At 44.5% G+C, this 13,688-nt stretch overlaps 1 protein-coding gene across 2 annotated transcripts; it reads left to right on the forward strand.

The window, feature by feature from the left end:
* The first annotated feature begins 5,289 nt into the window (after positions 1 to 5,289).
* TCF24 (transcription factor 24) lies at positions 5,290 to 12,570 on the forward strand. Of its 2 annotated transcripts, none has more exons than XM_064651443.1 (4): positions 5,290 to 5,829; positions 7,877 to 7,955; positions 8,849 to 9,258; positions 11,543 to 12,570. In XM_064651443.1, exons 3-4 carry the CDS (start codon positions 8,875 to 8,877, stop codon positions 11,654 to 11,656), a joined length of 498 nt encoding a protein of 165 aa, XP_064507513.1. In that variant the 5' UTR covers positions 5,290 to 5,829; positions 7,877 to 7,955; positions 8,849 to 8,874; the 3' UTR covers positions 11,657 to 12,570. The 2 variants fall into 2 exon arrangements, with proteins under 2 accessions (XP_064507513.1, XP_064507525.1); XM_064651455.1 differs by having other exon boundaries at positions 7,881 to 7,955.
* Positions 12,571 to 13,688: the final 1,118 nt, after the last annotated feature.

The following is a 13,688-nucleotide window of genomic DNA, read 5'->3' on the forward strand; positions in this document are numbered from 1 at the left end:
GCTCCGTTGCCCTTCTCTGGACACACTCCAGCACCTCAGTGTTCTTGAAGTGAGGGGCCCAGAACTGGACACAGGATTCGAGGAGCAGCCTCATGAGTGCTGAGTATAGGGGGACGATCACTGCCCTGGTCCTGCTGGCCTCGCTATTTCTGATACAAGCCAGGATGCCATTGGCCTTCTTGGCCACCTGGGCACACTGCTGGCTCATGTTCAGCCAGCTGTTGACCAGCATCCCCAGGTCCTTTTCTGCTGGGCAGCTTTCCAGCCACTCTGTCCCCAGCCTGTAGTGCTGCCTGGGATGATTCCGACCCAAGTGCAGGACCCAGTGCTTGGTCTCATTGAACCTTATACCATTGGTTTCTCCCTTCAAGCAGAAAGGAGCTATTACCACATGATTTTTGAGAAGATCTGTAGTCCTAATAAATAATTTCCATCACTTGGATTTTTCCAAGTTCTGGTGAATAATGTGGAACATTTAGGAGAGAAGGCACAAGAAGATTAATGATGTTTGTGCTGGTTAATTTTTGGATTGGGAGTATTACACATTAATTTAACTTAAAATTCTGTTTTAAGTAACTGAGACTTGAGTTTGGCTTCTTTGCACTAGTTCGAGTAATTAAATGAATGCTCAAGACTTCTGATATAGAAAAATTCCAAACCTACAGGTAAGGAAAGGAAAACCCAGTTTACAAATTGCCCCTGGAAAAGAAACCTTTCCTAATGCACCTTCTCTGTATGAATGTCAGCTGAGCATCTTACACTTAAGACCCTCTCTGAAATAAGAAAGGATTTTTTCCTGAATAAGAAAATCAGGATCTATCTTTTTGCATGCAATGTCGTGTGTATTTTGTTATTGGTTATAAAGATAAATGTAATTTGATAGAATTTATTCAAATAAATTTAACTTTTGCATGTATATTCCCCCTTGAATAACAAGATCTTCATCTTCATTATAAAGAACCAGATTTCCAAAGCTGAGGTAGTAAGTGAGTGGTACTGTAACTCTGAGGTGCCACATGCTTCTGTTAAACTGTTGTGGTTTAACCCCAGCCAACAACTAAGCCCCACACAGCCACTCGCTCACTCCCACACCAGTAGGATTAGGGAGAGAATTGGAAGGGGTATAAGCTAGGAAACTAGTGGGTTGAGATAAAAGCAGTTAAATAGGGAAAGCAAAAGACACACATGCAAGCAAAGCAAAACAAGGAATTCAATCACCACTTCCCATGGGCTGTCAGGTGTTCAGCCATCCCCAGGAAAGCAGGGTCCCATCACATGCTATGGTTACCTGGGAAGACAAATGCCAAACATCTAAACATCCGCCCCCACTTCACATACTGGACACGATGTCATATGGTATGGAATGTCCCTTTGGTCAGTTGGGGTCACCTGTCCCAACCTCCCATGCACCCCCAGCGCAACCCCCATGCAACCCATACCAGCCCCTGTGAAGAAAATGAACTCTACCTCAGCCAAAACCAGCACATAAAGCTAGTGAGCCATTTGCCTTCAGAATCAGAAAATTCAAAACACTAAATAAAGCTCTTATGTGTAGCTGTCATTGTTAGTCCTGAAATTAATACTAACCGAGAATGATACTTCTTGTTTTAGCTGTTGTCATCAATGATATTCAGATCAAGAAAGACAGGAAAGCATACATCAAAAAAAAAAAGTTCATTCTTGTTTAAGCAATTCCCAGAGAAGAATGTCAATACTTTCAGTGAGCATGTTCAAAGTGGCAGCTGCTCGATTGCTGACTCAATGCAGCACATTGGGAAGTTGCCTCCTGGTCTCTATGGCGTGGAGTTATCTTTCCATCTTACACTTCCCTCTGCCTTACACACACCCATTTAAAACTGTTTAATGAATCATTAGTATTTCTTAATGTGGGTTATGCTGTGTAAGCCATCTAAAAAGTATGGCTTATATTCCATAGGTTCTGAGTATTTCTGGATTAAAGATTTTACTTTCTTATATGTTAAATAAAACATTGAAGACTTGAATTAATTACTTCCGATACAACATAGGCCATGGGGTTTCACACAGAGAATCCCACAGCCAAGCAACTCACATCCAGCTAAAGCAAACCCCTACCAAAATCTTCCTCTGATGAAACAGCAAAGTGGGTCTTGTTTTCACTCTGGATCTACTCTCCCTCTCACTTTTTATATTCCATAATAGTTTGGCTACATCCCAGTTGCATACATGTATCATCAGGCCTATACTTTGGCCTGCCCTAAACCCCTGCATCTGAAGTCTGCAATTGCCCTTGAGTAAAATCATCCACACTGTCATTTGATGCATAAATATTCACACTTCTCTAGCTCCAGTAAAGCCTGCTCAGCTCTCACTGCTCACTCACACCAACTACAATACTGTGCTTCTCACATGGCTGCTACCAAAGGGAAAATGGAGGGCCAGACCTATGGGGGTTCTCTTTACCCTGGTTTTCCTTTCTCTTTTCTTAGAGTGAGAACAGCTTTTACAGAAACCCTTCCAGACTGAACATGTACAAGGGAATAGTTTAGAAGTATTTCCTTAAATATGTGTGGGTCTGAAATGGAATTATGGTGGGATCTCAGTAACTCTAAATCTTTAAAAAAAATCCCTTGATACTATGCTCTAACACTTATGTACACACCCATACAATAGAATGGAGTCCTTCTGATATGTATTTTAGATGTATTTTGAAAGTAATTATTACTGAGAAAATACAATAAAAAGTTTATTGCTACACTGTGATGTAATGTACTAAACATAACTGCAGAATATGCTATGGTTCTACAATACACCATATTCTACAATTCAAATATCAACATGGTATTTGAAACAAAAGGGAAAAGGATATAATTGGAAATGTTCAAAATACTTGTTTGGCTTTGGAATGCATTCCCATTATAAACATCGAGATTTCCCCAAGAAGCAGAAGTTCTGAATTTCAACATATTTTTATTCTTCTGTGGCTGTGTCCTGCCTTTTATTTGCTCCTGGGCTAGAGCTGGAATCTGTGGGACCTGACCAGATACAGTCCATGTGTGGCTTTGTGCAGGAATGGTTTTATTTGGACAAGTGACATTTCTACTAATCCATTAGACACCAATAACCAGTAGGCAAATACACTTGAGAAACCCTTATACAGTTATGGGAATGAGATAAAATGAACAAATTGGAAAGAAATACCCTAAATGTTCATGCTGAATTGTAGCTATAAAACCAGAGAATAATTTGACATGAAGGGAGCAGAGTGTACCTGGAAAAATATCACTCTGTCTCTGGTAGAAATTTTTCTTACCTAAATCACGCTGAAAATCTGGCTCTTTTGTGGCTCTGGCATTTCTCAGATTTGAAATGTACTTTTGAAGGTAAGGCAGGAAAGTAATTCTCAGTCATTTGGGAAAAAAGAAGAAGAAACAGCTGCAGCAGCTTGTTACAGTTTTAGACTTAAATAGTGTGTTGATAGAAGAAGATCACTGGATGTCTTTGTGGTTATAATGGTGGAGTCGTCTGGTTGGCGAAAATCTTCATGGACCAAAGAACAACTATTTCTACCTTTATATGTCCTTGGGGTTTTTTTAAATATATCTAAAGCACTTCTTTTATGGTAACAGGGTTAGCAGCCAGGGTGGTGTCTCCGAACTCTGACCACAAATCTCACCATGCCACTTCCCTAAGTGCACTCTGCAGCAAGCTGTTTTTGGCACTGTCAAAAAGATGGTAATGGGAATTCCATCACCACTTTTCTTCCAGCTCCTTCCATTGGATTTCCTGCACTGAGACAGTGTGTGTACAGTGGGAAAGCCAAAAAAAACCATAATATTGTGTCATCAATTACATCAGAGCAGAGAAGAAGAGCACAGCACTAGAGATCTGCTAATTTAGGGTGGCTGGAAAGTCCTGGGCAGTTGGGACACCTGCTGTTAAGTTCTCTGTCAGTGACACGGCTAAGTGTCCCATAGCCTAGTGAGGACACCTCTTTGGGGAGGCACTTGGGCAGGCAAACTGAGGACACCTCCCTGGGGGATGGGTCTGGGGTACCCCAGACTTGTGTGCTGGACCCAGTCAGTGCATGTTCGACGCTTATAGAATGACAGAGGAGCCCCAGTGGAACTGGGGCTGGAAGGCAAGTTTCCCTGCTCCCCAGGGAGTCTGGGGTCAGTTCTCTCACATCACACCACAGTGAGGAGGATATTTGAGTATAACTTTAAGGACGTGTTCAAGCTTGCTTTGAGCCCCAGAGGCTGGCTGAGCATAGAGGATTCTATGTCTGGCTGCAGAGAGGATTCAGCAATTCTCACTTGGGCTGGAGGCAGTGTTGGACACCTCGAGGCCAAACCGTGGCTCAGCACAGCTGCTTGGAGATGCCTCCTTGTCACCCAGGGAACCCCAGCCTTCACTCTTTTGGGCCCCGGGAGGCCAAAGAATGGTCTGTGGTGCAGGTGAAGTCCATCATCGTGCTCTTGCACATACCGACAGAGTAGCTTTTGAAAGAGTAGCCCGTGATGGATGAAGGGACCTCCCCCCCCCCAGGCTGCCAGCGTCAGGCAAAGGTAAACGTTGACACACAGTTTCAGTTTTAGTTCCGTTTAATTTAGAATTTAGTTAAATTCAGAACCTTTAGAAAAGCCCGACAGCATCCCTCCCCGGACAGCCTCCTCCGCCCGGCGGACGCGGCTCCGCGGTGCTGTGGGTACCAGCCCGAGAGCACAAAGGCTGGCAGGGCCTGGGCGGGGCGGTGGGCGCCAGGCAAGGCAGGGGTCCCACCCGCGGGCAGCCCCTGCTCGTACCCCTCAGCGCGGCGATGGTGGAACAGTCGGGCTGGAGCGTTTTGCTGGCACTGCCCGGCGGCTGCGGCGGGAGCTCTCCGGACACTGCCGGGCCGGGGCCGGGGTTGAGGGCGCGTGTCCGGCTCCCCCTGCGCGGCTGCCCCCGCCGGGTCCTCACCGGGCTTGTCCCTTACCGGGACTTCCAATTATCGCTGAAGCTTAAGTCCTTAATTTTCTTGGCTGCAAACCCGGTAACGAATCGCTCAGACTTTGTTTTTCCACTGCTCCCGAGGCTTGATTTATTGTGTCTCCGTTATCGCACAATCGGGCTTCGTTCCAAATGTTATTCTGAGCTAATTCTATATCCCGGTATTTATTTTGACTGTCCCTTCTCATTAGCGTTACTGATTTTTATTCGCTCCCCGTTCCCTGTTAAATCCCCCTCTCTGCCTGCCCGGGCTCGCCTCATCCCGTTCATGTTTCCATCCCGCGCTGGACCCACGCGTGTGGGTCGGGCCCCCGAGCGGTGCCTGGGCAGCCACGACCTCGCTCCCTCCGCGCGTCTCACCCGGGGGAACCCTCTCGGCCCCGGGAACCTCAGCGAGCCGGAGAAGAGGCGGCAGAGCGGGGAGGAAGGACTTGCTTTTAACAGGGCATCGCCCGCGCTCCCAGCCCAGAGATTAAATTTCTCTCCTCCAGCAAAACCGTTACTTTATCCTAAGAAAAACAGCGCGGACGGGGCGAGCGGCGGCGGGACCCGCACGGACCCGGGGCCGGGCCGGCGGAGGGAGGGGAGCGAGGGGAGCGTGGGGCGCTGCCGCCCCCCGACAGCTCCGTGATTGATGACCCACCCGCCCGGGAAGGGGCGGTCGCTGCCGCCCGGGCTGGCGGGGGGAGCCCGGCGGCCAGGTGCGACCCAGCCCCGCCGCATCCACCGCCGCGACGGCTTATAAGCGGCGCCGCGGGGCCGGACGGGGCGCGACGCGACGGGACGGGACGGGAGAGGAGAAGGAACGGAGCGGAACGGGCTGCGCCGGGTTGTCCCGCTCCGCACTGGACGGGAACGGTAAGTTCATCCCCGGGCCGGGCACTGCGAGGTCCTGCCAGGTCGCGGGGAGCCGGGTTCGCCCGGCGGGGTGCGGGACGGGGACGCAGCAGCCGCCGCGTCCCGCACCCCTGGGCGGCCGGCGAGGGTCACCGCGAGCTCCTCGGTGAGCGCCGGTGCTACCCTCGCACATCGACAGGCAAGTTCCTATTTCCCTGCACCAGAGAAAGGATTTTCCTTGCCTGTTACCAGAGTTATGCAGAGGGCAAGGTCATTTTAAAACCGATGCAAAATAATTCAGATTCGCTATATTCACATCCCCCCCCCAAGGAACAACGGAAAAGTTTAACTGAGGTTTCCACCCGTTTCTTTTCAGCCGATGTGCTCTGCTCTGGCGTTTTCCATCTTTTCCTTGTCTGTGTGGGCAGGTTGCCTTCATTGCCGTTTCGTTCACATGGAATGTAAGACTAAAATAAGTGTCGTGCCGGTTGTTTTGGTAAAAGATTTTAAACCAATTATGTCTTTGTAATGTCATGTTAAAACACAAATGCGTCTGCCCGCATTAGAAATACTGCACTAGAAATGCTTTAGAAACAATACAAATACTTTAACTTACTTTCACAGCCCCAGTTCTCTCTGTAAATCAGGCGGCAAGTGGATGTTTGCAAAAATTACCCTCTTTCTTGTAAAATTCTGAAGGGAAGATGACTGTTGCCCAGAGGCGTTTTATTTACTTTAGTTTTCAGCAGCATTTTTTGGATCATGAGGTTTTGGTGACTCCTGGGTTTGTGGTGAGCACAGCACCCAGAGTGTGTGTCCTGATCACACCGGGGAGAAGAGTGATGCTGCCCAGTCCCAGCGTGCAACAGAGGAGACCCTAGTGCAGGAATCACCGTGGTTTGGCTACACATATCCACATACCTACAGCAGATCCTGTGTTTCTGCGTAGCAGATTTTCACAGACCATTTGCTGTTTGTACTTGATGAGAAGTCTGACAGTGGAGAAATTTAATTCAGAGTGAAATCTCTGATTTCCACAGATGAAGCCTTTTACATTTTTTTAATATAGGCCTAGGATTTCATCTGATGTAGATGTGAATCTCCTAAAACAGAAACTCCTACTCCAAGGGGCACCCAAAGAGATGAGGCTTTTAGGTACGTGCATTACTTTGTAGTATTCCAGTTCTAAATCTGGTTAGACACCAGCACGGCGAAATCAAAACTGTGTGTAAACCAGCCTTAGTCATGTATTTCATCAGAGGAGCAGGTATTTTTACTAACTCAGTCTGTCCATGTCCTTGGATATTCTGGACTTCTCCAGTAATCAGGGAAGACTTCCTTGTATCAGTGGGAATTAGATAGTATGGCAAATGAAAAGTCCTGCTGACAAACATAAACTTCTGCCAGTTTTCATGATTGTCTTAATGATTGTCTTGATGTCATCTCTGCAATGATAATTTTTTTTTAAACTAAAATGCATCCAGATCTGACTGTGCCTGACACAATGAGAAAACACCAAGAAAAAAGCACATAGGATTTTTTTTTTATTTTAAGCTAGAGGCTAGGACCATTTTTCAGACCTTGCTCTAGACAAGCTCATGTGGTCTTAATGTGAGCTTTATTTTATATCAATCATAAATACTACAAGAAAAAAGAAGAGTGACATTTTGTCTCTTTGGTTTACAGCTACAATGTGCACAGAATATTTCACAAATAATTTCAGTCTAACCTGTACTGATATTGAAGAGACCATGACATGATAAAACTGTGAACCAGATTAACATCAAATTAATCACAATAGAACACCAGAAATAATAACAATAATAATATCTTATAAATACCATCAAAGTATTGCAAAAAAGATTGTTTAGAAACCTTTCCTTGTTTTTGCTAGAAATCTTTGACTTCAGAGTGTGCTTGAAATGCTTTGCAAAATCAAGACCCAATTCTTGTAAATTTAGATCTTCAGTCACTTATGTGACTGCATCAATTTTATTTAAAATTTTAATATTACATAGGTTTTTTATGAAATTTAAAGGTTTAATAACTTGTCTTTGCCCTTGTCCAGACAGACTGTCACAGAAACACCTGAAAGCTGAAATCTGGGACTACCAGGAGGGCTGCTTGACTGAGGACAACAGGATCAGGTATTATTCCAGCTAAGAAGTGCTACACTTTGGGGAATATTGATCGAGGAACTGAATTAATTAAAAGATTGTGAGTTGTATTAGAGGCAGAACTGACTGCCCAGCTTTTCTGAAAGCTGGGAAAAGACCTTGTGGACATTATTTTCAGCTTTGCTCAAAATAAGTTTTTTGTCACTGTTTTCAAAAGGTTCTCTTGCCCTGCAATGGCTATAATAGAGGTTAAAAGATTCTTTTGAAATTCGAAAAAGGAGATGAAAAAAAGCACAGAAATTATTTTAGTAACATTAGGGGCGGGATGACAGGAAAAGTCAGTTCCTGATCCTTTAAAATTATGGACCAAATTTTGCCTTTCAAAAGCTGAGTCCACGCTCTGTGGCTCTGTGGCTCCACTTATTGCTGCATCTGAAAATGATATTTTTCTTTATGTAATCCATGAAGCACTGATCACCTGTGAGACTGCTGATAAAATGATTGCAGCTAAATAGAAAATATATAAATACTCCCACATCCCAAACCATACGAAGAATATGTTTTAAAAATTGCATTTAGCCTAATTTTTGGTAATTTGTAAACGGAAACCACTGTGTCAGTGCTGCTGAGCGGTGCCTGTTGGTTTTTCTCGAAAGCCATTTCTGGGCTACGAGTAACAAAAAATTTGCTCAGTGTAATACTTTAAAAAAAAATTATTAAATCCCAATCATTGAAGAGTTTAACTTCTGTTTCTCTGCCTGTGTGAAATCAAATTTGTGAGGAGCCAGTAGAAAAGCAGCTCGCACAGCTGCAGCCCAGCTTTTCCTGGCACACGCAGCGCTTGCATTTCTGATCATCTTTGTTTTTAGAGAGTTTCGGCGCAGTGTAGCAGCTGCCCTTAGAGATGCTTTTCTTGCTTGCAGGACCCTCCCTGCCAGGGAAGTCACCAATGGACTGTGGACACTTAGCTGGCAGCAGCGAGGAGATCTCCAGCCCGGGCGTAGAGCCCGATTCCCTGCTGCCTTCTGCTGCCGGCGGCAATTCCTGCCCTCCCTTGGTGGGTGGGCAGCGGGCTGGGGCACCCCCGGGCCGACCTGCGGCCGCCAACGCCGCTCGGGAGCGCAGCCGGGTCCAGACCCTGCGCCACGCCTTCCTCGAGCTGCAGAAGACTCTCCCCTCGGTGCCGCCCGACACCAAGCTCTCCAAGCTGGATGTGCTCCTTCTGGCCACCACCTATATCGCGCACCTCACTCGCAGCCTGCAGGATGAGGAGGAGTCACCGGGAGAGGGCTTGGGCACCCTCCGAGGGGATGGATACCTCCACCCTGTCAAGGTAGGAGAGCTGAGCAGCAGCTATCACCTTCTGTCAGTGAAGAAGGACATTGGCCTTAGATACGTAGATGAAACTAAAGATTTCAAACTCATGTATTGTTGGTAGAGGTAATACATGAAAATCCTGCCTGGACCAACCATTGTGCTTAGGTGCTAGAGGCCTGATGGAAATATTTTGGAGCTTTGTCCCTCCGGCTTCAGGGACTTAGCACCAAAATATCAAATATAATGTAGGTCCAAACCTAGTGGGACTTGGTCCCTTGGAATTGAAGGCAGAGGGCAGCACCAGAGAAGTACTGGCACCTCCTTGTTCCCCACATGGAAACCTTGGTGGTCTCCCACCAGACCCACTGGATTCTGCTGGTAGCGTGTGTTTGCGGTGAGGTGATGCACGGTCCCGCAGCAGTGACCCCAGCCACGGCTGAGCCTGCTCTTCTTCTCCTGCCGAGGTAGCCACAGTATGGAAGGTGGCAAGAATTACCAGCCATGTGTTAATTCCTTCCATAAAAGTGCTTTTATGAAGCATTTATTTTGTCTAGTTGGTATATAGTCTTCCCTTCGTCAAAAAAATCACAGTGATACAGAAGTAATGAGAAAGGGGAACTGCTCTTGGAGAGGGCCTGGGGCTGGAAACTGTTTCCAAATGCATTGCTCACTGACTGATGGGGCTCAAATACCACGGGATATTTTCTTTGGCGCTGGTCACAGGGAATGACTTAGAGTGCTGAGGTGTTTTCTTTTCTTTTTTTCTTTTTTTCTTTTTTTTTTAAGAGTCTGAATTCAGAATGATTTAATTAAGTTAAATTTGTGAAGTAATCTCTAATTCCTATAAAGTGCCTAATTCACAGGGAGTTCCTTGTTCACAGTGTTGGTTGCTGTAAAAAGCATGATGTGAACGCAGGCTTCTGGGGCCATTTAAATGATTAGCAGGCTCATTAAGAAAGCAAAACCTCTACATCAATTAGAAGATGGCTATAATTTAAGTAAAAAAATATTATTATGTATTTCAAAATAAGTTCAAAATAGCTTCTGTTAGTTTCCTCAGTCAGAGTGAAAGGACACAGGTACATTTTGTCAGCTGCCGACTACTAATGGCAGAAAAATACTCTTAAATAGCTGCTACAGCAGTTAAATGATCCAGATGCACATTTCCCAGGCTACCGGAATAGAGCAATATTGGATTCACTTAAGCAATTATTTTTTAAAATTTTATTTATCTCTCATTTAAATGCATCTAGTTTTGAGATTCTATCAGCCTAACCAATATTTCTACTATTCCTGGTGGTAAGTGCATTTTTTTAGTTGGCACTGGATGAAAGTGTCACAAACAAATCCTAGCAGGCGCTTCAAAAACCCCAAAGTGCAGATTATGAGACAACCTGTACAGATAAAGACTTTAACTGCATTGATATACCAAGTACAGTAAATGCAATTAGTGAGAAAAGTAAAATATTCAAGTACAGTTGTGTGTACACCAAATGAAAAAATATAATTAATGACTAAACTCAGATGTCTCATTGATGACAAACCCATAACATCATACTTGAAACAAAATTACTAAATGAGATCGTACAGTCTTCCCAAGTCAGAATATGCTGCTGCTTTAGTCTTTAAATAAAAGACCTCAGACGTAACTCCAGTATTAAGCTTCTCTTACCCAGAGGTGCAGGACTGTTTGCAGTAAATAATTTGCTGGGGTTAAGATGTCAGAGTAAGTTTTTAACATCAGGGTAATTGATGATTCCAAAAATCAGTGAGTGGAAAGATTAATTGTCGCATCTGAAATAGCTGAACAAGAAGCTGCCAGTGTTGCCAAGGAGCAACCACATTCAATTCCCTTTACCACACAGTTTTTAGCAGCCCCTGTGCTGTAGTCAGTGTTGTGGGAGTTGGCACAGATGGGTGTGCACACAGGGCTTCAATCCCTGCAGGTGCAGGTGTATCCCCGTAGTAACCCTGGTGCCTTGAAAAGGAAATGTTTTGTTTTACTCTAACAGAACATCCACAACACAAACTGTGTGAGGATGACTGACCAGCACTGTCTGCTGGATCACAGCGGGGCTGGGAGCTGTGTCTTGAGATTAATTACCAAAGCAAATATCCAGGCTGAGGCTTCCTTACCAAGCTCCTAATATTTTCCAACAAATGACAAAATGGGAAATGTCTGGTGATAGCAACAATTTCCTATTTTCTCGTACTGTGATTCCATCAGCTGTGCTGAGAACTGCAGTCAGAGTGCAAAGCTCCCAGGTATCTCAGCTCTGTGCTTGTCTCCTCTCTTACAGAAGTGGCCCATGCGTTCCAGGTTATACATTGGAGCCACAGGACAGTTTCTGACTCACTCGGCACAAGGAGACAGCGCAAACCACGGGGAAACATCAACAACTTCACAAATCTAATCTCCCTTCTTGCTTTTAAAAAAATTGTTATTTATTACACCTTATATATATATTTAAGTTAAAAAATATCTATAGACAAACTATAATTCCTGAAATACTGTTTGTGGAGGAGAATGAATTGATTCTTAAATGTAATTAATACCTCATTAGGTTAACGTGATGCATTTCTATCAGAGGACATTGCTGGGATCTGAATGACGGGATCTGGAGGCGGCAACTGCAGCCACCAACATGAGCAGCAGCCCAAAGGCAGAGATGCCAGCAGAGTAGGTATCCTTGTTCCCTCTGGGACAAGTGCTGAGGAAAAGAGGAGAGAAGGAGCAGTGATACTGACCAAGTAGAGAGCAAAGAAGCTTGGGTGACAGGCAAAGGGCAAGTCTAGAAATAGCAGTTGCAATCCCACATGCACCTTCTCCACTGCTTAAAGCCGGTGGCAGAAATCCCCCCGACCACAGCCATCAGGTCAGAGCTTTACCCTTCAGATAATCCTACATGTATGTAGCTATTGCTGGAAATGTGGATGCATGTTCACCTCAAGTAAAAATGTAATGAAACCTGTGTTGCACACAGCGCTGTATGTGGCAGCTGTGTGTTGGGCACTGCTTGTACCCATCCATAGGATTGTGCTGCATGTTATGGGGTTTAATGTGTGTTTGTCATCCTGGCACAGCTATGTGTCTGCTCACAATACCATGGCTTTCAGTGGGTTCACATATTGATGCAAATGAGCCCAAAGCACTGGCTTGTTCATAGCACACTTGTTCACTTAAATATCTTCTATATTTAGGCAAGAAAAGTTGAAACTATATGCACATATGTCATCTGATGTATCTGTTCTGTAAAACACTGTACTTCTCATATGGTTTGTTATTGCCGAGGTAAACATTTTATTAAATATTATTCAATGAACATTATATATTTTCTCAGTTCCAAAATCTGTATCAGTTTCTTATTGTACAGGACCAGTAGTTTCTAATAGTAATATTCTGCATTTATAGATGCTGTCTTCTTTCTGAGGGCTTTACAGTTTAAATTTAAAAATGACATTTAGGAAAACAAAAATACTAGCCAGACCAGCTTTCATAAAAAAAGTATGGTAAAATCTGGAGCTCTCCAGCACCCCAGCAGCGTTCTGAGCTTTTAAGAAGATTGTTCTTTTAAATGGTAAACATACTTTTAATATCTTGAATACATTCAATATATATATTTATTTTAGGCATATTATTTACAATTGTAAGTGGTTTATTAAAAGATGATTATTACATAGCCAGAGCTACATGCAATACAAAAGGTACGGCATTTCGTGAACAAATTAAGTACAAAAGGGCAGCTTTGCATAGAAAAGAATCTGCTCAGAGGAATGTCTGACTTTCAAGAACTGTACATACTTTCCATAGTAGTAAAAAGTGGGTTAGCACTACCTCTTGTTAGTGGGACAGCTGTTTGTACTTGGAGTTATTAACAGGGAGATGTGAAGGAGTGGCAAAGGGGGTGATAATTAAGATGAAGGTGTGAGAGGACAGTGAGGGATTCCAGGAGGATTACACCCTGCACAAGATGAGGGTGTAAAACACAGATTGTGCTTCAGAAGCACAGAGAATTCAAACCAGTTTTGTATGTCACTGAGATGTAAAGGAATGCATCAGGCCAGGGGAAGAAGGGCAAGTGAAATCTCAGCCGGCAGTCCACGTCCAACCTGAGCTGCTCTGTGCAGCAACCATCTGATAGTAAAAACAAGTTGTGGATGAATTGTGCATAATAGACTGGTGTGGGGAGAACACAAAGAGGGATGATGTTTTTCATCAGCTGCATGTGCTTGCCTAGCCCAGAGGTGCTGGTTACTTCATAGGCTCTTAAATAATACACCTGGAAGGGACAGAATTCAAGAAAGGAAAAAAAAAAGACAGCTCCCTGGTTTTAAAGGCTTCTTCCTTTAAATGTAATTGAAAGATTCTCACTGCTTATCCATGAAGTAGAGGTTCAGCTTGGGTATGAGGAAGAATTTCTTCACAGAAAGGTTGTTAAGCACTGG

This window comes from Pseudopipra pipra, chromosome 1 (genome assembly GCF_036250125.1).
Source record: "Pseudopipra pipra isolate bDixPip1 chromosome 1, bDixPip1.hap1, whole genome shotgun sequence".
NCBI lineage: Eukaryota > Metazoa > Chordata > Aves > Passeriformes > Pipridae > Pseudopipra > Pseudopipra pipra.

Excerpts from the sequence above, each read along its gene's own strand:
- TCF24 (XM_064651443.1), top strand. The coding sequence starts at position 8,875 with ATGGACTGTGGACACTTAGCTGGCAGCAGCGAGGAGATCTCCAGCCCG. Across the intron at positions 9,259-11,542 it reads GATACCTCCACCCTGTCAAG|AAGTGGCCCATGCGTTCCAG; the intron begins GTAGGAGAGCTG and ends CCTCTCTTACAG.